This window comes from Diabrotica undecimpunctata, chromosome 6, assembly GCF_040954645.1.
Source record: "Diabrotica undecimpunctata isolate CICGRU chromosome 6, icDiaUnde3, whole genome shotgun sequence".
NCBI lineage: Eukaryota > Metazoa > Arthropoda > Insecta > Coleoptera > Chrysomelidae > Diabrotica > Diabrotica undecimpunctata.
The window spans coordinates 92,311,655-92,337,237 of NC_092808.1; the positions used below are offsets into that span (position 1 = coordinate 92,311,655).

General features: G+C 32.6%; 1 protein-coding gene across 6 annotated transcripts in view; it reads right to left on the reverse strand.

Moving 5' to 3' along the window:
• Positions 1-25,583, reverse strand: part of kst (spectrin beta chain, non-erythrocytic 5 kst) — a 267,491-nt gene that overhangs the window by 26,143 nt on the left and 215,765 nt on the right. For all 6 annotated transcript variants that reach the window (XM_072534881.1, XM_072534885.1, XM_072534884.1 and 3 more), the window contains exons 13-22: positions 21,365-21,868; positions 14,517-14,964; positions 14,243-14,461; positions 13,805-14,101; positions 13,601-13,746; positions 11,734-12,320; positions 7,566-10,543; positions 4,497-4,727; positions 3,852-4,343; positions 2,608-2,864 (exon numbers count right to left, since the gene is read on the reverse strand). In XM_072534881.1, coding sequence (XP_072390982.1) covers positions 2,608-2,864; positions 3,852-4,343; positions 4,497-4,727; positions 7,566-10,543; positions 11,734-12,320; positions 13,601-13,746; positions 13,805-14,101; positions 14,243-14,461; positions 14,517-14,964; positions 21,365-21,868 — 6,159 coding nt within the window. The remainder of the gene's footprint in view (positions 1-2,607; positions 2,865-3,851; positions 4,344-4,496; positions 4,728-7,565; positions 10,544-11,733; positions 12,321-13,600; positions 13,747-13,804; positions 14,102-14,242; positions 14,462-14,516; positions 14,965-21,364; positions 21,869-25,583) is intronic.

A 25,583-nucleotide genomic window follows, 5' to 3' on the forward strand; every position in this document is an offset into this window, starting at 1 on the left:
CCTAAAATGAATACTTCGGGAGTTAATTGTGGTTTATTATTAAAGATAAGTCTTAATTATTGTCAAATTTAGAAACAAATATTGCTGTAATAATAAACACCCATTTGCAAACTGTTGCAAATTTTCATTGTTCTTAGGAATGTTATTTTTATTGTTATTGGCAAGTACAAGACGGAAAAACAGCAATAGATAAAAGAGAAAATTTTAGACATAATATAAGAAGGGAGAAAATAAAAAATCAAGGAAGGTAAGTAGACTTGGTTAGATGAAAAATATTATGAGATTGAGTAATTTGAAATAAAATATGATTAGGCCTTATGATCTGTTCCGGATCAAGTGTCCATGTTTTCCGAGGACGTATTTTATTGCTATTTTTGGTATGTGGTCTTCATTCATACTATCTGCATGGTAGTACCAGTTGTTACGGTAATAACAACTGGTACTACCATAGATTTGGATTTTACTACTGGATTTTTTCTTCTATTGAGAATATGTTGAGGTCGTTCACAAATTTCATTTCTGCTACGTGGATTTGTGACAGATCTTTTTGTTTTATTACCCACGTCCATTAATCATACAGAAATGTTGGTTCCGCCATTGTCTTATAAAACTTCAATTGGGTATTACTTCTGCATTTATTATCTAACGTTCTTCTTACTGTTCCGCACGTTCTATTGAACGTTGGTAGTTAATCTTCTATGTCATGTTCAAATCCGTATGATATGTGACATCCTATCATATTAAGTCATCTTCAGTTAAGTACATCAACTGTGTAGTTAATACGTTATAACGTGATAACGTTAATTTAAACTGAACAAAGTAGACTATTTATTACAAAGTCCTTTTCAAACGTTAAGGATACAGAAAAAGATTGAACTTAAACGATTAGATGCGTATCAACCAAAGGACTTTAAATTTACACAACTTAAAATGAATGTAAAAAACTATTTGGTACTGTCAACATTGCTTCAGTGATGGTCTCTGCTATAAAATTTCAGTATAGAAACACAATGAACAAGTCACAAAGAATAAGCACATAATTAATAGAGTTATTGAATGTTTAAAGTATTGAATTTTTTTGATTTATTATCCTTGCTTAGTAATCTTGATAGTATATTAGAAGAACATTTAAATAGTACATCAGTTTCTAAATATATCTCACATATTATACAAAATGAACTTTTGGATTGCATGTATAAGGTTTATTATGAAGAATTAATCAAGATATTAATTCTGCCAGTTTTGTAGCTTTACAAGCTGATAAAACAACAGACATATCCTGCAAAAGTTAATTTGTTATTATTTTGCGATATATTAGGTGTGATAAATCTGTTGAACGGTTTTTATCCTTTGAAAGCGTGCATAATCGAACAGCTTACATCCTCAGTGATGTTCTAAAAAGTGACCAGAACCTTTCAATATTGGAAATAAACTCATAGCTCAAGCATACGATAGCGCCGCAGTAATGAGTTGCAACAGGGGGGTGTTCAGACACTGATGCAAAAGTATTTCACTTATGCGAAGTATGTACACTGTTACGCTCATCAACTAAATTTACTGGGTCCACTACTTTTTTTTTCTTCTTCGCCTAAACCGAGTGAATAATAGCATTCCTATTATTTCTACAACGAGATGGAACTTTCAGTCGCGTGTCGTGAACACTATTTATGAAAATAAATCTGAATTATTGGAATGCTTTGGGAAGATCGAGTAGGAAAATGATTGGGCTTATATTAAAAAAAGAGAAGCCTATGGTTTAAAAATTTACTTCTCAATCCGCAATTTCTGTTTTTTCTTAATTTCTTCTATATCAATGTTATAATATCATGCATTCCACCACTTTGAAATAATATATAAACATGACTGGGAAGTAAATTTCATTGGGAATGCCAAAGAAATATGTGATATTGTGGTTAATTTAAGACCAATTTCAACAATCTGAAATATTCTAAAGTTTTGAAATTATTGACTCAAAAAATTCACCTTTATTCAGAGAAGTGTTCCCAGAAACCTTAATCAGTACTTTAAGTTACAATCCCTTAATTTGTAAAGTTAGATTGAAAAATGAACTTTTAGTGATATATCGAAACGACACATTCAAAAATATGTGTGCAGTCAGTGAACTATTTACTTTTTTCGCCCAGTATGCCTTTGAAAAATCATTTTCTGAAGTACACAAACCATTTCACATTTCATAAAAGAATTAAAACTTTTCTTTGGAATACTATGGGCCAAGACAGACTGAATTCACTGGCTGTATGTTCGATTCATAAGGAAGTACTTAGTGAAATTCCTAACTTTAACAATAGAGTCATCGACATGTTTGCTAGCCAGAAAACCAGACGATCTTAACTTTTGTAAAAGTAAAGCTGCTATTGGGTAAGTTCAGTACAATACCTGTATAATTTTTTATGCCATGTTTTCCAATCTTTATTTTTCTTATCATAATTTGGTCAAATTTATATGCGGCCCAGGTCCCGCCAACTAAAATTGTAACGCGTCGCCACTGGATTTAGTTATTGTTTGTCTATGTAATGCTATTATTCGTGCATGTAATTTGTCTTTTTTTTTAAGATACTATTATTTTAAATTATACAAAATACTTACAATAAATCATGATACTCATCAAAATAAGACTGCAGCTGTTCAGATTGTTGTAAGAAATACTTCTGTCTCTCAACTTTGTCTTGTAAGTCCTGTAAAGTACTGACTGTATCTTCTCGTTTATCGTCAATGTGTTCTTTGGTGTCTGGGTATTCAGCGATTAATCGGTCGCCTTCTTGTTCGACAAAATCGACTTTGTCTTTGATAGCTTTCATTTCAGTTTCCAAAGCCTGATGTTTCCTCATCATGTCTTCAATAACCTATAACAAAAGGTAGTGTTCAGTTTGGTTTAATTGCTTGCATTAAGTTTGAAAATTTACGAATAATAAGTGTTTGACCGGTAACATCGTTCATCCTTGTAGATGAATTGAGGAATGGATTAAGAACAGATTTTTAAAATCAATAGAATAAATAGACGTTATGTTCCAAAACCATGGAGAAACAACAAAAGGTCTTATCACACAAATTAAAAAGGGTAGGAAATAAATATAATACCACATTAACATTAAAACAACCAACACTGAGATCTTTTCTGTCTAAACCAAACAACAAAAAGGAGAGATCACAGAACTACATCTATAAAATATCTTGTGAACACAACAATTTTTATGTGGAACAAAATCTAAAGACTCTTAAGTGTTAGGATAAATGAGCACGAATCATACATCGAAAACGGAGACTTTTACAGATCCCAGACATGCAAACATGCCTAAGTCAATGAACACAAAGTACAATGGAGAGATGCATCAATAATCATGAAAGAAACAGACAGCAAAAAAAGACACATCAAAGAAGTAACCGTCATCTTACTTAATGAAGGCAAATGTGCAGCAAACAAATAAACGGAATGTAGCAGGCCCTGGTTGCCAATACTAAAAGAAGAAGTCAGCAACAAGAATACACCATTTTTAATGGGTTAATAGAAGATCAGAAACATATCATTTACAATTTACCATGTAAGCACACAAAAATTAGCATTTGATATCATCCATTCCCTAGCTTTTCGTTATACAAGAATGGATCAGGAACAAACAAGAAACGCAAACAAGGAAGAGAAACAATGAACAACATATAACACATAGATACACTCACTCATGTCTTATTATTATACTGGAACAATTATGTATTCAACATTATTACGAAACAGTAATCAAATAATTACATAAAAACAAATCTAAATATATATATATATATATATATATATATATATATATATATATATATATGTATATATATATATATATTACCTCCACATCTGGTACATAAACACCATATATAACATCAATGTCCTTTTCTCTAATCCATGATATTATTTCATCGGCAGTTTGGTCGAATAGATGCACCTGTTTAGCTCCAGCCAACGCCTCTTTACGAGCGTTTGCCAGTTCCAACAAATCATCCCAATTATTCTGTAATTCGATAATTTTTTGTTGAATATCGGGACTGTAACTGCTCTTTGCATCTATGATAAAATGTCCGTTTTCTATACACTGTTGTACGCGTGGTTCGCTATTAATAAGACTCGCATGGAACGTATCAAATGCTTGGATCAGAAGCTCGACATGTTCCAAATCATTACCATATTCTTCCGAATCGGCCTTGTTCATTTGTTCTTTCATCCAGTCTTGTACTTCATTGCATTCATGTACGAAGCCGAAATATTGCAACGCTTCAGCTAAACGGACTTCTCTTTCGGAGACAAGTCTTCTCAATTCACCAAAGTCCTTTTGTAGTTCCACCTAAAAACAATAAGAAAATATAATATTACAATGTTGATTATATTGAAGGTACGATGTTGACAAGATTATTGAATTTCATAGATTGATTTTGATTCCCTTTAGATGAATCCAACAATAATTAATGTAAAAATATTAAATAAATATATTATTTACCTTGGCTTTCTCAATATTTGCTGCATCAAAATGTCTTCTAGCAATTAAAGAATCTGCTGCATCAACTATCTTTTGAATGGTCTTTTGGAAAGTTTTTACTTCTATAGATAAAGTCTCCAATTTTCGTTGCAACGACTTTGCTGTATCTTCGTCTTTACCAACTTCTTTTGTTGCCAGAAGTGGTCTCTTTTCTATAATCCAAGCTTGTGCTTCAGATACATCTTGGTAAAACTAAAAAAATATTTTTTTGAATTTAAATAACCTGGTCACAATAAATTGAAATATATAAACTAGCAGAAGGAAAATACTATTGGAAAAGAAAAGGAAAGAAGGAAAAGATGATTGCATCAGGCTTAACATAAATTTCCCAAAATCAGCTTTTTACAAAAATCAGTAACTAATAATAATACATTATTTTCGAGGATTAAAGCCGTGATCTGGAGTCCTCCTTTTTTCTTTTTTTCTTCTGAAGTAAGACAAACATTCTGACCACGGCCTGTACAACCTAGAAAACAACGTACGGTTAGCAAACACTGGTCACAAAAATCTAGATTTCTTGATAGTAGGAACATAATACCAAATCTCCCAATGACAGATATTACCTACGAGATGTTATCTTCGAATATCAATAAAAACAAAACTAAATGAGAACAAACTATACAATATTAGAATTATTCGAAGAATATATTAAGAAGCACGAAGATTAGTGAAGAACGTCGAAATAAAAATAAAGAAATATCAAACAGAAAGCAAAGTGATAAAATAAGGAAATAAATTAAAAGAAAACGTGGAGGAAAAACTGCAGTTCAGCATCTAGTGACCCATCTTACCTAAGTAAAGTCCAAATGATTTTTCGCTTAGTTACTGAGGTATAAAGTAACTTATACTATATACATATAATTATGGTTTATTCCCAAACAATAGAGTAGTTAATATAAACATACCAGAAAAAAATAGTTTCAAAATCGAATAATGTTGAACAAATATGATGATTAATTTATATTTAAATGGGAATAAGCCACAATTAAAGGTTAAAATACGTTTATTGACGTTTCAATTTCCACTTCGGAAATCGTTCTCAAAATACAAACATTAGTAAATTAAACAAATTTTGTTTTTTTTTGTTACTTAGGGAAAAATTCTTCTAATAATTTAATTTTATCTGACTCATCTATATTGACAATTCAGACATACCTTATACATTTTAAAGTAGACGACTTTAAAATGATATTGCCAATAATGTTGAGTTGCGTTCCTGGGACGACTTTACTTATAAGATAGTTCATTCGATTACATGAAATCAACTTTAACTTGAGAATATCCGTCAGAAAAGATCATAACATGTAATTCGTCTTTAAAAATAATGAACATAGGGTTCAATGGAATGATTCAAATATAGTCCTAAAAGAAACGGATGGTAAAAAGAGAAAAATCAAAGAAGCGGCTCTAATTATGCTAAATGAGACCAATTGTGTCGCGAATTCTTCGGCAGAATGTAGTAGGATCTGGTTACCCATATTGAAAGAGGAAGTTATTAAAAGAAAAATACCAGTATTGGTAAGTCAGTAACATATAGAGAATACATCATTTATGTTTTTTAAATAACAAACATATAAAATCGGAATTTGGTGGTTATTGAAGGTAAACTAAATGCACGATCAAATACTTACCATGTCGGGATAGTATTATGAGGTTTTTTTCCTGGTTTTTCCCTCATAATTTACTATGGAATCATTAACAGGAGAATTTTACTGTCATCATGGCATGTATTTGTCTTTTTAAAGACGAATTACATGTTATGATCTTTTCTGACGGATATTCTCAAGTTAAAGTTGATTTCATGTAATCGAATGAACTATCTTATAAGTAAAGTCGTCCCAGGAACGCAACTCAACAATATTGGCAATATCATTTTAAAGTCGTCTACTTTAAAATGTATAAGGTATGTCTGAATTGTCAATATAGATGAGTCAGATAAAATTAAATTATTAGAAGAATTTTTCACTAAGTAACAATAAAAAAAAATACCCAAAATTTGTTTAATTTACTAATGTTTGTATTTTGAGAACGATTTCCGAAGTGGAAATTGAAACGTCAATAAACGTATTTTAACCTTTAATTGTTGCTTATTCCCATTTAAATATAAATTAATTTAAAATACCACAAGAAAATAGCTTCAGAACAATATAAATATGATGATGCTTGCCTAGTTTCTAGCTAGCGACATATCGACAATATAAAGAGAGCTTTAAACTTTAAACGCAATTTGGTCTCCACACGCCACGGTGTGGTAGAGTATAAAATCGAAAGTAGACTGCTTTAAAATAGATGGAGTCAGATGAATTCCTTTTTTAACTGAACCTAACCTAAGAAACCCCACAGCCAACCTAACCTACCCTAGACAACGCGCTACAATCTAAACCTGTTCCTCTAGTGCTACAGAGAAAAAAGATGCGAGCAGTGCTTGCATATCTTTCTAATGCGTCCCCATGATCTTCCCATTATCAAACAATTTCCAGTGGAATGTTCACATGGTCGATAAACTCCATTAGAAAGAGATGCAAGGACTGCTCGTATATTTTTTCTGTCGCATTAGGGAAACGGATTTAGATTGCACCGAGCAGTCTAGGTATTATATGTCTAACGAAGATATATGTCTACGAAGAAAACCTAAGTAAATTTTTCCACCAGAATCTTCATTTACCCTTCGTCTTCGTCTGCCCATAGTGTTGGAGATCTTCCTCTTGGTTTTCAACCTTCTATCTTTCCTTCTACTACCAATAGTTCCACTGGCTCCGTTCTTCTAGCTATGCGATCGAAGTAATTTAGGTACCCGGCTGTAAAGTGCGATCCTGCCTTTTTTACAACTTTTTACCTTATCAGCTATGAATAATAATGAGTCTATTAGATTTCTAGTCCTACTATAAGAACAATAAAAGAAATAACAAAAAAAATTGAATAGGTCAAAACAGATATACCTGCCTATAAATGCCCAATTAACTAAATACCAAATACAAAAATCAGTAAACTAAAATAATTATTAAATACTAATGTTTGTATTCTACTTACAGCTTGTACTTCCAGTGAATCTTGAAGTCTGAGTCTTCTAATACTGGCCAAATCCTTAACTTGGTCTAACTTAATGTTTAATTGTTCAGTTTTATCTCTTATAATGGTTTCGGAGGGATGTTTCGCTCTAACTAGTTGATCAGCTCTCGCTACAAGTGCATCAATTATAGCGCTTCTCGAAGTTAGTTCGCCTTCTAAAATTTGGTGCTTCTTCTGCAAGTGTTGAACAGCTGTTAAATTATTACCAAGGTCTTGTGAAGCTACAAGAGGTTCTCTATCATCCAACCACTGTAACTCATCATCAACATCTCGAGTAAATTGTTGTAACATAGAAGATAGTTCAAGCTGGTCTTTTTTAGCTTGTAGCGGTTCTTTTAATTGGTGATATCTTGTGATAGCTTTTTGAACCTTTTCATCGATTTCGTCAGCTAAGAAGTGTCCACCTTTTTTGAACTGCTCAGCCCCTTCATTAATAATTTCACAGTTTTCAGCATGTTGCTGGATATCATTCTCTAAAGTAGCAAGCCGTTTAAGTTGATTACCTGCACTAGTAAAATCATCTGTGCCAGTAATTTTCAGTTGATGTTCGACATCTGTTAACCAGGTCTCAAATTCTTCTAGCGATCTATTAAATAGCAATGCCTGATAGGCTTCATTTAACCGATCCCGTTTAAGATTAGAGAGTTCTAATAAATGTTTCCAGTCATTTTCTAGTTCATCTAGTCTTATTCCGATTTCATCGGCAGCATAATGATCAGCTGCAATAAGATCTTTTCCAACTTCTACAACATTCTGAATTCGTTCTCCACTAGCAATTACTTCAGCCTCAAATGTAGCATGTTTCTGAATCTTGTTTTGTAAGTTAATAGGTTCCCGGTAATTTTCATCTGCTGCCGTTTGCAGTTTTTGCGTCAACCATGTCTCAACATCGTTAACGTTCCTTAAGAAGTCTTGCAAGGCCTTAGATTTCTCCAATGTATCCTTACGTTGCTTCGTCTTGGCTAACAACCTATCGTTACGATTTAAAACCGATTCTAACTTGAGTAACACCTCTTCGTTATTTCTGCTAGAATCTGTTGTTATTCTTTTAGCTTCTGATCTTAATTCATCCACTCGTCCTAACAAACTTTGTAACGTTAGTTCAAAGTCGTTATGTTTTCTTAACAAAGCTTCAACTGCTCTTGGTGTGTCACCGACATCTTCGTTATTTAGGAAAGCTTCTTTATCAGCCAGCCAATTGTTAAGTTGATTTACTTGTTCATTAAACTCTTGCACATCAAATGAATGCGTCAAATTGTTTTTATGATCAATCCAAGCTTTGTGAATTTTGTTGTGTAATTCTTCAAGTTTCTTGACATTATCTACAATTATGGGATTATCTTTTTCAGGACAAGTTTTGCCATATTGTATTAATTGGGTAAATGGTTCATCACGTCCCGCTATTTCAGCTTTAAGTTCGTTGTGTAACTCTAGTTGGACTTCAGCATCGACGACACTATTGGGTTTCTCTTGTGATTCCATCCGTTTAATAGTTTCTAATACCCATTGTTCTAATTGTTTCGCGTCGGCTAAGAATTTTTCTTGAGAATGCGCCTTGTGTAATAAGGCCCTGCGTTTTAATTTAGCTGCTTCTAGTTTTTGCATTTGCATTTCTAAATTGAGCAAAGTTTCTTCCAAATGTTTGGTGGAATATGGGTATTTTTCACTGAGGTAGAAAGCATCTTTCTGATGTGTATTAACGATTTTATTTTCTATAGCCGATATTTCGTTCTCAAGAGCTTCTTGTTTTCTTTGTAGGGCTTCTACTGCAGTTAGGTTTCTACCAACTTCCTCTGATTCCATTATCGAACATTTTTCTGCTATTCGATCCAAGGTGTCAGCTATATCTCTGTCGAATAAGTGTATTTCAGAAGCTTCGTTCAATTTGTTTCTGTAGTCATTTAGAGCTTTTTGTAAAGAATGCCATTTTTTAATTAGATTATCACCTCTTTCTCGTACATGGTTATGCCCTTGTGCGGCTAATTTATTCGAAAGGGCAGTAATTGTTTTAATTTTAGTGTCATCGATCTTCATATCACTATCTACATCATCGAGTTTACGTTGTAAAATTTGACAATGTTCGTAATCTTTTCCGGTATCCCCAGCTTGTAACAGAACCTCTTTCTCCCTAATCCATGATTCAATTTTGTCGAGTTGTGAGTTGAATTCAAGAATGTCTTGTGCTTCTTCGAGACCTTTGCCTTTTAAACTAACTTCTTCATTGAGACGCCTCCAAGCTTGTTCTAAATCAGCCAGCTGGTCAGCTATATCTTGGGATGCTTTGTGATTTTTCCGAATTAATGTTTCTCCATTATTTTTAATTTCTTGTATTCGTCCAGCATTAGCAACAACTTCGGCTTGGAAAGCTTGGTGTTTTTGTAAGACTTTAATTTTGTCTTCTAAATCAGAAACATCCGATTTTGTCATCGCTGTCATCGTGCCTAATTTCTTTTCTTTTTCTATAATCCACACTTGCGTTTCAGCAACGTCTCTTACAAATTCAGCATAAAGAAGACCATTTGTGAGATACTTTCGCTTAGCTTCGCTTAATTGATGCACTTTTTTGCGTTTCGCTTGAACATCAGCTAATCTTTGAGCAATCTGTTCACTTTCAAAGTGATTTTGTTGTAGTAACTTATTTCCAGAAACGAAAAGAGCTTCGAGATTTTTATCTTGAACCTGAAGTACTTTTTCAAATTCTTCATGTTTCTTAAGTTGATTACTGACTTCATCTACTGTTTCTCCAATGTCGACATGTGTCAAAGCGGCTTCTTGGGTGTTCGTAGCATCTTCAATAAGTTTTGTTTCTCTTAAAAATACAAGTAGATCACACAATTGATCCAGATGAATTTTTCTAAGTTGCCAGTTAGTAAGCAACTTATCCCTTTCTCCAATGAGACGTTTATACTTTTCTACGGCCTCGGGTGCTGCGTAATGACCTAAAATATGTCGATTTATTGTATTTTATCTCTAGTTATAGTGTAGTCAGGATATATGCAAAAATAGTTTTAAGTTGATTGTAAATTTTTTAACATTTTTATTACAATCTCTCCGGAAGGTTGAAGAGTAAACAAAATTTTAAACCCATTTTAATTTAATTTTATTTAAAAACCAAATAGTATAGACATCAAAAATATAAAGTGTACTCTATAATGTTTATATAATTAAAGTGCTTATTGAAAATGGCCCCAACGTTTAAGCAATAATTAAATGTTTTATTTATAACAGACCGACAAACCCAGGAATTAAAACAAGTTTCGATTTTAAAAATTCACGGTCAGAAAATAAATTTATATAAGAAATACAAGAAATACTGGATATTAGTGACTGTCGATATAAACAAAACCACCAGTTTATTAGGGCTGCAGTCAGAAGGTTGGCCGAGATGTTAGAGAAACACTCTTTTGACTTTTTGTCGAGCTTTCTGAATTGTTTTATTCCTTTTTCAAGACACTGTAATATATATATATATATATATATATATATATATATATATATATATATATATATATATATATATATATATATATATATGTATATATATATATATATATATTTATATATATATATATATATATATATATATATATATATATATATAATGTGTAAATATATAATGTGTAAATATTTACAAAATATCACAATTCGTCAGTGCAACTTACTAAGTAGTCGTTGAGATTATTTAAATAAACTTTGACAAGTAACATTAATAACACAAATATAATCGAATTTTCCGGACGAATCTGCATTATGTAATTATTATTAAAAAAAATTATTGAATTTTTCTTTACGTCAAAACGTTAAGTATTTTTTAACAAAAAAAATTGAATTTGCTGATTGCAAAAGCAACTTTTGATAGGAAATTTATTTTTGACAAATTTTACTGATAAACATTACTATCGTAGATGATGATAATTTCCGAGATATTCCCAATATGGACGAATGAAAACTAAGACCTTTTAACGTTGAGTTTTCGTTCTAAAATTTTTCCTGAACTTTTATAACGTTTTTAGCTTTAGCATATTCAAATTCTTATTCTAAACAACCTTCCGAATATATGCTACAAAAATCTAAGGTTTGACTCACTGCAACCCATTCTGATCTTGAATAGTCTATTAAATTGACTTACCTGTTTGTTCCATAGCAGCCAAATTTTCAGCAACTTCTTGGAAATCACCTTCTCTGGCATCAATCTCACTTTTAAGAGCCTCGTGTTCACTTTTTACCACTTGTACCCTGGAGGCGCTTCTAATATTCTCTTCTGCATTCATTGCCAATATTAACCCATTAGCCCAATTAGACAAATCTCGAACTTGGGACAAAAACTTCTGTAGATCTACACTAGCTTGTAATTGATCCCGTCTAAGATCAGTGCGTTCTTTTAGATCATTCCAAGCTGCTACAACAACTTCTTGCTGATGATGTATATTCATTTTATTGTTAGGGTATAACTTCTTTAATTTTGACGCATCTTCCACCAGTATCTGAAGTTGCGCTTCCAGAACTACCAATTCATTTTCAAACGCTTCATGTTTTCTGAGCAATGTGAGAGCTGAGTTAAGATTACGTCCTAAATCAGTACCAAGTGCTGCGTTTTTCTCTTGAATTCTTTGTAAAGCATCTGCAATATCTCTATGGAATCTGTGTATTTGTCCTGCTGCTTCTAAACGTTCTTCTCTTGAAGTTAACTGTGTTTGAAGTTGTTCCCATGCCTGCCTAAATAAAAAAAATAATTTTGTTAATACAATGCATGTCCATTTGTTAACCAAAACTATAAAATACCGCTTGGGAAAGATTTTGAAATAGTCATCATGCTGGAAAAAGTTTCGATCTTTTGGACAGTCACACAAACAGCGATGGCCAGAAACGTAATAACAGGAGTCACATAATAATAGTATATTATTAAGTAATATTATGGCTTATTCCCATTTAAATAGTAAGTACATAATAAGAGGAGTCACATTAAGAAAGAGTAAATTATCAATAAAAACCAAAATTAGTCAACAGCACTATAATACCCATAATAACATGCATCTCTTGCATGAGGACTTACATGCAACAACGATAAAAAGAAGGTATAAGCAGCACACAACAAGTGCTTAAGAGAAGCTGCAAATGTGCTCAGATTAGTAGCTAAACGCTTCCTGTTTAGAGATTTGAAGCAAGTAAGAGTACTGGAGATGATAGAAGAAAAAGCCAGAGTAAAATTGACTGAGCTAGAAGACCACCCGAACCGAATACTGCGACAGATATTAGGGTATGATGTGTTGCATAAATGCAAATACAGAAGGCCTAACCAACATATGTTAGCGAACATGTAAAGACGTCTAGACGATATTGTAGCTTTCTCAGAAGAAACCATCAGGCACCACTTGAGGCATCGTACATTTACTAATATAATTTTTATTTTTCAGATATCCCTCAAAAAAATTACAAAAAACACAAAAAACGGCCTCAAAAAAATTACAAAATACTAACAAAACGGAGCAAACCACAAAAAATACTAACTAAACCCTCAAAAAACGGGTAGAAGAAGCCCACATATTCGGGCGCTGAGTCGCTGAACTGATCCAAACTCCGAACGGGGACTCGATGCCTGAGCAGGCAACAGCAAGTCGACGATAAGTCAGTTTGACGATAGTGCGACTATAGCGTCTCACGCTGTGCCGCATTATTCAGTAAATATGAAGAAGCTTGTAGCCAGGATCCAGTAGCCAGCATATGACAAGCATTTTGATGAAAAGTAGCCTTCATAGCGGATGGGCGTGCTACTTGGACCAATCCTCTCCCCAATGAATTGTATGCCCGAATGTCCATATGCGTATACAAACCTGCGTATACAAATTTACTTTTATTGCCTGGTTGCTTGTACGCTCGTTCGTGTTTTCTGCATTTATACATCTCTGTGTGAGTCCCTCGAATAAAGCTATTCCTTAATAATTCATAAATTATTTGTTGTCTAAATAAAACTACATTATCTTTTAATTAATACTTACTCTAAATTGTCTTGTCTGTTTTCAATTTCAGCGCTGTAAGGACTTTCGTTAGCTAGTAATTTTTGAGCCAGATCTTCACACTGTCTGTACCTTTCGGAGCCTCCCTCAATTCTGTGTTTCAGGTCGTCAAATTTAGCTTGCAATTGCTGGAAAATTAAATTTTTATTTTAAATTAGATTGCATCGTATATATTAGTAAACTTACCAATAAATGTTCATAATCCTGACCATAATCTTCTGACGAAGCCTGTTGGAGATTTTCAGCAATCCAACTTTCGAGTTCTTCTGACTCAACGAAATACTCATGTCTAAATAAAGATTCCATTAGTTTTTGCTGACGAGTAACTGCTTTTCTTTGAATAGCTCGAGCCAAGTGTTCAATAGCTGTTTGTCTTTCGGCGATTAGTTTCGATTCTGGATGACCGGATTTGATCATGGCTTGGGCTCCATGGCCCATTTCAGATATAATATTGTTATAAGTATCTAGTTCTAACTCTAAAGCCTAAAAAATTTATATAATATTAATATAAAGATGTTTTAGCGAAATTGGGAAGGAGATTTGCAATATTTGATTAAAAGTTTAAAAACTTTTGTCTCGGCCGTGGTAAATGCTTATTAATGACATTTCGCCCTACTGACTTACTTTATGTTTGGACAATAATTTAGTTGCAGAATCTCTATCTCTTCCAAAATCAGTACTTGACAATACATTGTCCTTTTCATTTAACCAAGTTTCTACTTCATTTATTTCGAAGAAGAATTGTTGAGCCTTAAGGGAAGTATTTAATTGTTGCGCCCTTGCATTAGTCTTGTCCTTAAGATCCTGCCAAGCTTCTTCTAAAGTATTACACAAGACCTGAATCTAAAATAAAAACCAGATAGAAAGAATTTCACATTTAAGTTTTAAAGCGACATACCTGTTTTTCTTCAGGGTGATCTTTATCAATTAATGCCTGACCCGTCTCAAGAGTCTTGTCTATAACTGGTTGATGTCCAATAATTTCAGCTTCCAATTTCTTATGTTTCTTGTACAAATTTTGTGCTTGGTGTAAGTTTTGTCCCAAATCTTGTGAAGAGGCTAGGGGTAGATGTTCCTTGATCCATTGCAGTTCAGCATCGATTGAAAAACCAAATTTGTGAAATTCTAATGCTTCTTCAAGAATTGCACGCTTGTCTTGGGATGGGGCATTGAGTTCTTGTAGAGACTTCAAGATCGCTTCAACATTTTCTAGAATAGCAGGTGAGTCAAAATGCCCTTCATCGTGTAAATTTTGACTTTGGCTACGGAGTTCTTCTATACGGGTAGCGCAAAAAGCGATATCACTTTCTAGTGCATCATGATGTTTCATTAATTCACGACAGGATCTATAAAATAATAAAATATTTTAATTGAGTCACAAAATCAAGGTTTATATTTAACATATCTTTAAATAAGTAGATAATTCTATATTATAATAATAGACTACATAAACTACTATTCATCAAAAGTACTACATATACGGAATGTAAAAAACTCTCACTTCCTGTTGCTTACTCGTGAGCGAGTAACATGAGCTGCTACATCATATTTGATAATGTTTGCCATAGTTGCAGAAAAAACATCAGGAACAAACTATTCCAAATCATTAATGTACCATTACAAAATACCGACAGCGAATACCCATACTTTTGGCCATTAAAGTCTTTTAATAAATATATCCAATAAATCTTTATGAAAGTTACCTCTAAATATTTATGCAGGTTTCTCCATTACACCGATTCTGATATTTTCTATGTTTATGCTGTACAATACACGCGGGTTGGTGGTTTAATTTCGAGATGTGGCAACACAGTAGATATCAGATAAATATAACATAAAAATTCATGAGATTTGACATTTTTGCTGTCACTAAAGAGTGATAGAAAATATAATAATATTGAGTTCTTCAATTAAGTATTAGTTTGAAATAAATAAAACAATTTGGATTTAAGTAATGAACATTTTCAAACAATGATTTACAGGTACATCAAATTTGGTACACCACATTATTAGTGAGGATGAAGATGTTAGGTGTTAGTTGAATTTACATAGAAATTTACAAACAACGGTTTGGATGTTCCTAAACGAAGCAAAACCAAAAAAAAATAAAGCAATGTCACAGTGTTTAAAAAAAAATTATTGTTTTGCCTCGAAAACTGGACATGTGGCTGCTACTCTATTATAAAATCGTAGAGCTATAAATGCTGAGTTGAATACAATCGTTTGTTTATCGGAACTTTTTTCAGAAATGCGAACAAGGTATAAAAACGTTGACTACTTCTGCACCAGGACAGTAAAGCTCCCATACTGCACAACAAACACTTGTGACTACTGAAAACGTGGAATTGATGTCCCATTCTAAGCACAGTCCTAACTTAAGCCCTAATAATTTATTTATATTTTTAAAAATCAAAAAGCAATTGCGTGGAATAGTTAAAAGGACATTTTTTTATACCTTCTTCTGACCGAAAAAAAAAATGTTTCGGAAAATTGTGTAGCATGCAAAAGTGTATAGAATTTAATAGTGAATATTTTGTAAAACAAATATTTTTTAATGCTAAATATAGTTGTTTTTTTTTTCTAATCAGAAATTAAAGCAAAAACCTTAGTATTGCTAGAAAAATAAACGCTAAAAAGAAATTAATGACCCATTAGCACTCCACTGCCCGCGCCATTTCTGAGAGATGAACTCTTAAACTGATTTGGCAACTGTGAATAAACCCTTTTCGGCATTAAATCGACTCGCCTTCTATATTCCTAGTTTATTTAAATGCACCTGCTAGTTGAGTCTCAAATTTCAATAGATAACGACAAGTTAATTTTGACCTCAGTTGCATGATGAAGAAACTACAAGACGAATATACCAAGACTGGCCTAGATATTAACCTCGCGAAAACAGAGTACCTATCTACAAGTAAAGAAGACATAAAAGATCTACAGATTGAGGACAACGTAACAATCAAAGGAAAGGATAAATTCAAATACATGGGGTTTATAATAACGAAAAAGTCAACAACAGAGGAAGAAATTAAGCAAAGATTAGGACAAACAAGAACAGCAATCCGACAACTTAACTCAGTATGGTGGGATAGACAAATAGATATGAAGACAAAAACAGATTTATAAAACATTAGTGCGAAGTATTATGACATATGGGGCTGAAAATTGGATTATAAACAAGAAAAATAGCAGTAAGATAGTGGCAACAGAAATGGAATGCCTGCGAAGAAGCTGCAGAGTAACAAGAATGGATAGGAGAAGTAATGACGAAATAAAGCAAAGAATATCAATAGAAACAGACATACTAACATATATAGAACAAAAAAGACTAAAGTGGTACGGACATGTAAGAAAAACTAGCGACAGCAGATGGATAAAGATAATAACCGAATGGAGCCCCATAGGAAGGAGGAAAAGAGGACGACCCCAAAGATCCTGGAGGAACGAAGTAGAGGACGCCATGAGTAAGAAAGACCTAAACGATGGAGAATGGGACAACAGAGAGAGATGGAAACGGTTGAGCGAGGGAAGGCAGTGAATACTGTAGAACCCCTAAATATATATATTTATCTCTGAGATACGTAACTCTTTGTAATATATTTTTTTGTAAGATTATGACACAGACGCAGAGGTGGCAATTCGGAAACAAAGTAAAGTGGTACTGATACATCTGCAAAAAAAAAAGGAACAGGACGATCAAGACTATTTGGTTATTGCAAGAAAAAAAAATGGAAAAGTTGTACAATCCATGCGGAGACAAACTCCGTATGTTGTTGCAAGAATAAAATCAAAACATAACCTAATCAAATAGTTGTCAGGCGTAATAGCAGTAGCAGAAGTGAGAGATAAAGCAGTATTTCGACTAACGATGAGTCTAAACAGGTTTAGGTTCATTTTTCTATCTATAGAGAGTCTGGAAAGAAAAAAGTGGATCGTTTAGCGCACATAATAGATTTATTTCAGAGATTTGTTCTAAACTGCAAAGATCAGCTTGGAATCATCATCAAACTAAATCAGCAAGAAAAACATAACTGAAGCAAATCTGTATGTGAACCAAATGAGAATTGAACTTGACTCACAGTACAAATACTTGGGAACTATAATCATCGAGTCGTGGGACAATACCCAAGAGATTAAATGTCGCATCGGTAAGGCAAAAAGTGCATTCTTGACTATGATTTCTACGTTCAAGAGCCATGACCTTGTAGCGTTATAACTGCTACATTGCCTGCTTTCTTTCTTATGTTAATATATTTCGTTAATTCTATTCTCCAATTTCCATATCTTCTGTCATAATTCATATTCTTCTATATCCTCCATTGTATCTCTTATTTTTCTATATATTTTCTCAGATATAGATTGTATCAGAATTATGTCGTTACTTAATTGATTCATTATTCTCTTTTCATTTTTACTGGTATTTGGTATAAAAACCAGTTGGCGTCCAAATCTATCTTCTTTATATATATATATATATATATATATATATATATATATATATATATATATATATATATATATATATATATATTATATATATATATATATATATATATATATATATATATATATATATTATATATATATATTTCAGTATCTACCTTCCCTATTTTCTTAATAATCATCATTTTTATCTTTTACTCAAGTTTCTAAAGAATGAATTTTATTTTCATCTCTATTTCTGTTACTTTGGAACGAGAGGTGCCATCTTTATTCTCTGTTTAGTTTAATGCTAGTGACAAAGACTCCTTTTTGTTGACATTTCACCCTTCCCGTTCGATACAAAAGTCGATATAATGGCTTTTATTTCTAAAAATGTCGATTTTCTTCATGACTTTTGTAAAAGTATAATAACCAATTGTTGTGTCGTCTCCTGAATTAGGAGGTAAGAGTTTAATATATTTTATCGGTTTCCTGATTCTACATGTTGTATAAAAATCTTTTTATAATTTTAACTTTGAAAATTCTAATCTCATTATTTATGATTACCATATGTAAGTAGGTACATATTTTTGTGGATATTTCTTATGTTTTTTTTTATTTTATATAAAAACTAGCGATAAGAAATATATAGTTTCTTTAATATAGTATGTAAAAGTTTTACGAATATTTTTACAGTTTTAAATATTGAATTTAAATCCTTAATAATATCTTTTGATTTTAATAATAATTAACTTTGGACAAACTACCATTTCTATATAGAAATGTTTCTAAATTCTAAATTATCTAACTTTTCAATAAATATATCTTGTCATTTTTACCGAATCCGCTTTGTAATTAATATTAGAATATTTCAGTAGTAAAAAGTAATTACCATTTGCTTAAAAAGATTATATATCCTTACTTTTACTTATTTGCTACATAAATAAGAATTGTTTCTCGACTTGCTTGGGTGAATAATGATAAAATTTTGTTAAATTTGATTGGTCACCTATTCATCCCCCAAGCAAGGTCTCTCATTTTGGTTTCACCATTTTCTGAAGCAAGGTGTGTTTTTCTTCATTTTAGTCAACCTCCGGGATACATTTCTCAGATGCGGGTCAATTTATATTAACATCCAGAAGACCAACCGGCCTGAGAATGGCACTATCATTCCAATAGGAGAGTTGACTCCAGGGCAAGAAAATCCACAACTAACAACATGGCTTGCTAACAACCATAGCAGAAAAGACCAGGATAAAACTTAGGATTTGGTGACAAGCATTTTTCCTTACTATAATGTAACACTGTAGCAAGAAGTCAAATAATTTTTATTTAAATTCAATATAATATTTAAACATGTATTTTTCTGCCCTTTTTGTTTAATATTTTAATAAACATGTGTTAATTTAACTGTATATTGTTTCTTCTTTTTACTTGTTTGCGTGTGTTGCTCCAGAGTAGGCCATATTCACGTCCTGAGTGAGCTAGCCAGGGAGTGTTTCGTATAACGTCTAATGTAGCAATTTTGCAATTGATACATTAGAGGTTATGACGTTAAAAATTGGTCCCAACGGGAAACGATTTGTCACTCCAACGTTGTTAGTGATGTTAGTCGGATTGTAGCAGCAAACTAAGGTTTGCGGTTACAGGTTGACAACAGCAGCTCAACGTTGGGATGTTACAAATTGAGCCTCGAAGGGTTACAAATTGGCACCCCATGAATGTTCTGTGGAACGTTACAAATTGGTGCCTAACGTTACAACCTCACACTAGAAACAAAAATAAGGCTCCTTAGATGTTACGTGTACTCAGTGCTTCTGTACGGAGTAGAAACGTGGACATTGAAAAAGTCCACGTGAGTAAAAACGTGGACAAAGTCACCGATGAAGAAGCACTAAGGAGGACGAATACAACCGCGGATTTAGTCAACATCGTGAAGGGCCGTAAGCTGCAGTACTTGGGACATATAATGAGAAATCAAGGCAGATATGAGCTACTTCAATGCATTTTGCAAGGTAAAATTGAAGGAAAAGGGGCCCCAGGCGAAGAAGAATATCTTGACTTGCTAACCTGAGAGCATGCTATAGAAAGAACTTAACACAGCTATTCCGTATAGCAACCAACAAAGTCATCATAGCCAGAATGATCGCCAACGTTCGGAACAAACAGGCACCCTAAGAAGTTCTAAACTGTCAAAATTGCTACTACATTGGAGAAAACGCAACACTAGACATAAAGCGTGAACACTTTAGAGGAATATGCTCTTTAGCGGAAATGGAGAGATCTTTAGACGGCTGAACCAAACAACACAACTGTTCAATATGATAAATAGACGAAAGCTGTATGTAATACTTCGGTTGCATTACGAAACACCTTTAAAAATATAAACTTTTACATCTGATCATTCAGGGAAAGATCCAAGATAAACGTGGTCCTGGTGGAAGAAGAACATCATGTCTGTAAAATCTAAGACAATGGTACGGAAAATCGACTACATCATTATTTAGAGCTGCTGTCAATAAGTAAATATGGACGTAATGTTACAGCTGACAACTGGTTCAACGATGCTTCCCTACTGCAACTCTTAGCTGAGATGCTGGTCTGTCCAATATTGGAACTTTAAAGAAAAATAACCCCACGAACTAAAAAACGTTAAAAATAGATAAATTGTTTAAGTTTTTTGCCTGCAGAAAATAAGGAACACTTCTCTCGTATGTTGCTAAAAACAAAAGTGTTAAAAACATCGTTTTACTAATATCCAACCAACATTTAGATGGAAAAACGTGTGAATCATACAGAGTAGCTAGAAATATCACAAGGTTATACTAACATATACTTTTTCTGTACTTTTTGTGCGAATAACCAAAAAATTATATAAACGTTGCCGTTGCGTACAACATTCATGTCCCGAAAAAATGCAAACAGCGCCTGCCAGTAGCGATGATGAATTGTAAAATAGAAAAAACTTGAATCTGGAGTAATATCAACATTATGCGATAACTCTATCAAAAGTGTTTTTATTTCGCTGTTTTCTAAAAATGTATTACAAATATATAAGTTGTATACTTAGTAGCTCAGATTATTACAAATACATTACGGATCTGAGAGATATGACACGAACATCTTTTTGCGAAACAAGGACGCAAGCAGCAGAATGTTAGTTAATTGTAGAAATACGGGGACGTCTGTTAAATATCTTATTAAGATCGGAACAAAATATTCAATCCTGAACCATTAGAAAAATACTAATTTTTATTTATTTACAATAAAATAAGAAACTTTGGAATAGAATGATAAACTACGTTAGATCTCTAATAAACTTACCTAAGATCACTTCCAACGTTTTTACTATTCATTTTTTCATTAATCTCGTTCAGTTTGTTATTTACATCTTCAATACTCTTATTATATTCATGTTGAGTTACAGCTTGCCTTAACATTCTACCTTTTTGCAGTGAAGTATCCACCAATCTCTGCCACTCGTCGTTAAGTTCTTTCAAAGTTTTACCCACCTCATTTTTTCTGTAGCTGTCTTGAGCAATTAGCGCCATTCCTAATTTGTTAATCGTTCTAAGCTGACCTTCATTTGATCTCAGCTCTCGTTCAAATGCTTCATGCTTCTGAATTTTACGTTCTAAATTAGAAAGATCTCTATAATTTTCATCGGAAGCTGTTTTGATTTTTTCCGCCATCCATGCTCGTAGATCATACACTTCTGCGCAAAATTCCTGGTAATTTTTAGACGCATCTAGAGCATCTGCTCGTTTTTGAGAGGCGTCTTTAACTGCTTGTCTTCTTTCAAGTACCTGGTGGACGCGGTCTTCGATTCTGTTGAACAAAAAAGAAAAAATATAATTAAAATGGCACAGAATTATTATAACTAATATGTAAATATTTAAATAAACGGTAGCTATTTATTTAAAATTTAAAATAAAATATAAAATAAACTTAAAATAAGCTTAAAAAAATTCCTAAATCTTCTTTTTCAGTCTTGATAAGCAATTTTAACACACTAAAATCTGTGGTGTTTTGAAGTTGTCGTCAACAAAGATAAAGTAATTTTTTAAACCAATAGTGTGTTGTGAAATTATCTAAATCTTTAATGTAACAAAATTGCCGGGATTATGTTTATCAAAGGTGTATGATTTTCTACATGACTTGACAGGATCGCCATGTCATCAACTATAATTGGACAGTTTTGATTATTCTTCTAAGTCTATATCTATTCTGTCTCAACACTACTGATAAAGTCAACACTCTATTATATTCATTTTCATGTAAAAAATCTTAATTCGACACAATCTCCCGATGGTTTTGATAATTTAACAATGTCTAGTTGAATAGTCCTTTCATATATAAAATTATCTATTCCTTTTCGTGCTTCCATTTTGCCCTTTTTTATCAAAATAATTTCTTAATTTCACTGTTTAACTGCTTCAGCTGTTCGAATTAAAACCATATTTCTGCCAAAGCATCAGTTGTGGCACTGTGTGTCCCTTTTTACATATTTTAGAGTTATCCCTCAGGCATTTTGTCTACTGACGGTATAGGTCAGGACACGTTAATAAAGAAATAAAATATAAAACAGAAGCAAGTGAAACTAATTTTAAAAATACAAAAAAGCGTTGGCATGTCGTCATATCAATGTGTGGGTGAGCTACCTATGCAAAATGCATATGTATATAGACTCTGTATTGTAATAGTCATAGCAGTGGGGCTCCAAAAATATTTAGGTTTTACTTCAAATTAGTACAAAGAGGTAGACACTTATATTAAACAATAATATAGATTATGTATGTATATATATATATATATATATATATATATATATATATATATATATATATATATATATATATATATATATAAAGATTGTTTTACAATGGCCACACGTAGAGCAAATAAAAGAAAAGATGTTAATCACATTAGGCGTTCACGAAAAGGATGTCAAAGAGACAAGAATGGAACACTTTGACAGTATACTAATAAAATAATTTGAACAGAAAACTAGTAGAACTAATGTTGACAGTACCAGCAATGGCCACCAAAACAACAAATCCCATCGGTACATATATTTTGAAATAACAGATAATGAGACTATCGTAAGAAAACGTATCGTAACCCTCGAAAACAGACTGGGAGCATATTAAGCAGATCTAGAATATTGTTTAGGTAGGGTTAAAGGGAGGATAAGATATAATGTAATTTTAAATGTATGTTTTAATGTGTACAAAAATCTACATAAGAAATTCGGCTTCGATGAAAAACTGTTGGTATAAGCAACTTTATTGGTATACTGATTTAACAGAAATTCCAGTTTCAACGGTATACAAAATAGCTAAAAATAAACCTTATCATCGCAAGAAGCGATGTGACTACAAATTTTCAAGACCTATAGATGCCCCACTTATAAAACTATTGAAAACCACAATATACGATTACTACAGAAGCAATGAAATAAAACCTACAATAAAAATCCTACCTATAATATAAAAAATAAGAAAGAAGTTGAAAACAACCGGTTGGAAAATGAACTGCTGTGATAAAACTCTTCAAAATTGGATAAAGAAAATTGACATTAAATTTAAATAATAAATAAACGCCAAACAGTTACGGAAAGGCAAAGAATAGTCAACAGACGTAAAATATACCTAGAACAAATTACTAAATTTTTACTATTCAGGGGAAACTTGGTATGATACCCACGATAAAAAAGAAAAGATGGAAATACGTTTCAAACACGTGCATACCAAAAATGCCTGCAAATAACGGATCGCGGCTATTTATTGTACATTGCAGAGGAAGTGAGGGATGGGTTCTGAATGCTTTTAAGTTATTTGGGAAGAAAATAAACAATTATAACGTTGACTACCACAAGAGTATGGAAGCTGATTTGAAAACTCATCGATCCCAAATTTGGAGCCAAATAGTGTAGTAATGCTTGACAACTCTTCCTATCCTTCCCGGCAGCTCACTAAGATCCCAAATACATTTCCAAACAAAGCTGAACAGCTTTATAATGGAAAATGATTTGTATTTCGAAGATTTTTATACAAAAAAACAACTTTGTTGTGTGTAGAACAACAAGTTCTACACACGAAGCAATTTAACAAATTATACGCTCTAGACAGTATTGCCGACACACGGCCATACTATATTGAGACTTCCTCCCTATTATGGTATTTTCAATCCAATTTGGAGACAATTAGAACTAAGCATAAGGCGTGCAAATACATTTCCTAAATTTGATAATAAGATAATTGAGGTAATTAAAAAAGAAGCATTTAATATTACCAAAGAACACTTCCACATTAATGGTGGAAATAAATTTATTATTGAATTGAATGATGATGGTGACGCAGAAAATACGGAAGAAGGAGTAAATGAATCAAGTGTTTTAAGTGAATTCTTGTTAATTGTTGTTTTCAGCAATTAATATTCCCACAAATTACAAGTGTAATAATGAAAAGACTTGTTTTAAAAAAGTTGTTACATTTTTAAGTTTTGTATTTTTAAAATAAATAAAAAAAAGCGGGGACATGCTTGCAATTTTGCTAAATTTTTGAATTGTAAGTTCTTTAGTATCAATATAAACAAAAACTATTCCACATCATTATCAATGCAGGCATGCGATAAGAGGGAGCACGTGCAGAACTATCAAAACCTATAAATGTGAGCGTTCTACTATATTTAGTTCTGCAACTATATACTGGTGGAATAACAACCTTACAAATCAAAAGCCTGAAGTTGAACCAAATTTTAATTTTGCTAAAAGATCAGGTGAGTGGGTCGATTATTACAAAGCTGCAACTGAATAAAATATAAAACTGAAAAGATCAAAAAGATAATAGCGGAGAAAGCATTGCGAGGAGATAGAACAGACTGCAGAAATGTCAAGGCTTCATAAAGCTCCCTCAAAGGACCCTGAGATAAGTATTTCCCAACTCCAAAATAAATACACTCAGAATACCGAAAAGACCCTGAAAGAATTTTTCAGGGTGCATTTTCCTGAGTCTAAAACAAAACGGATACCCCTAGATGCATATCAGCAGACTGGACTAGATACTATGACTTCTGGTTCTAGGGAACTGGTGTTCCACAACAGTGCCACTGGTGTGTGGCAAAAGAAGTGGAAAACCAGGACAAAATCAATATAGATAGGACTGTTGTCAAAGCAGTTTTGACAATGTCTGCCGCAGTCGCAGATAAAAAAACGCCAGGAAGAAATACTCGTAATTGCAAATCCATAGCCTATAAATCCGGAAAACAAAGATTTACAAAACATAGGCAGTGAAAACCCACATTACTTGAAAATACTTATTAACTGTAATAAATTGTGTTAGCAAAAAACAAAAATGTTAAATTTATCAGCTAATGGAATAAAGTTGACTTTAGATTTTTTTGGTGACATACCTTATCACCTTAGCAATGATACAATCTTATTATAACCTCGTCAATGTGCTGCTAAGTACAACAATTAATTAAAATATTTAAATTCAAATATGGCACTTTACCAGATCAGTGTTTTAAACTAAAAATCGTA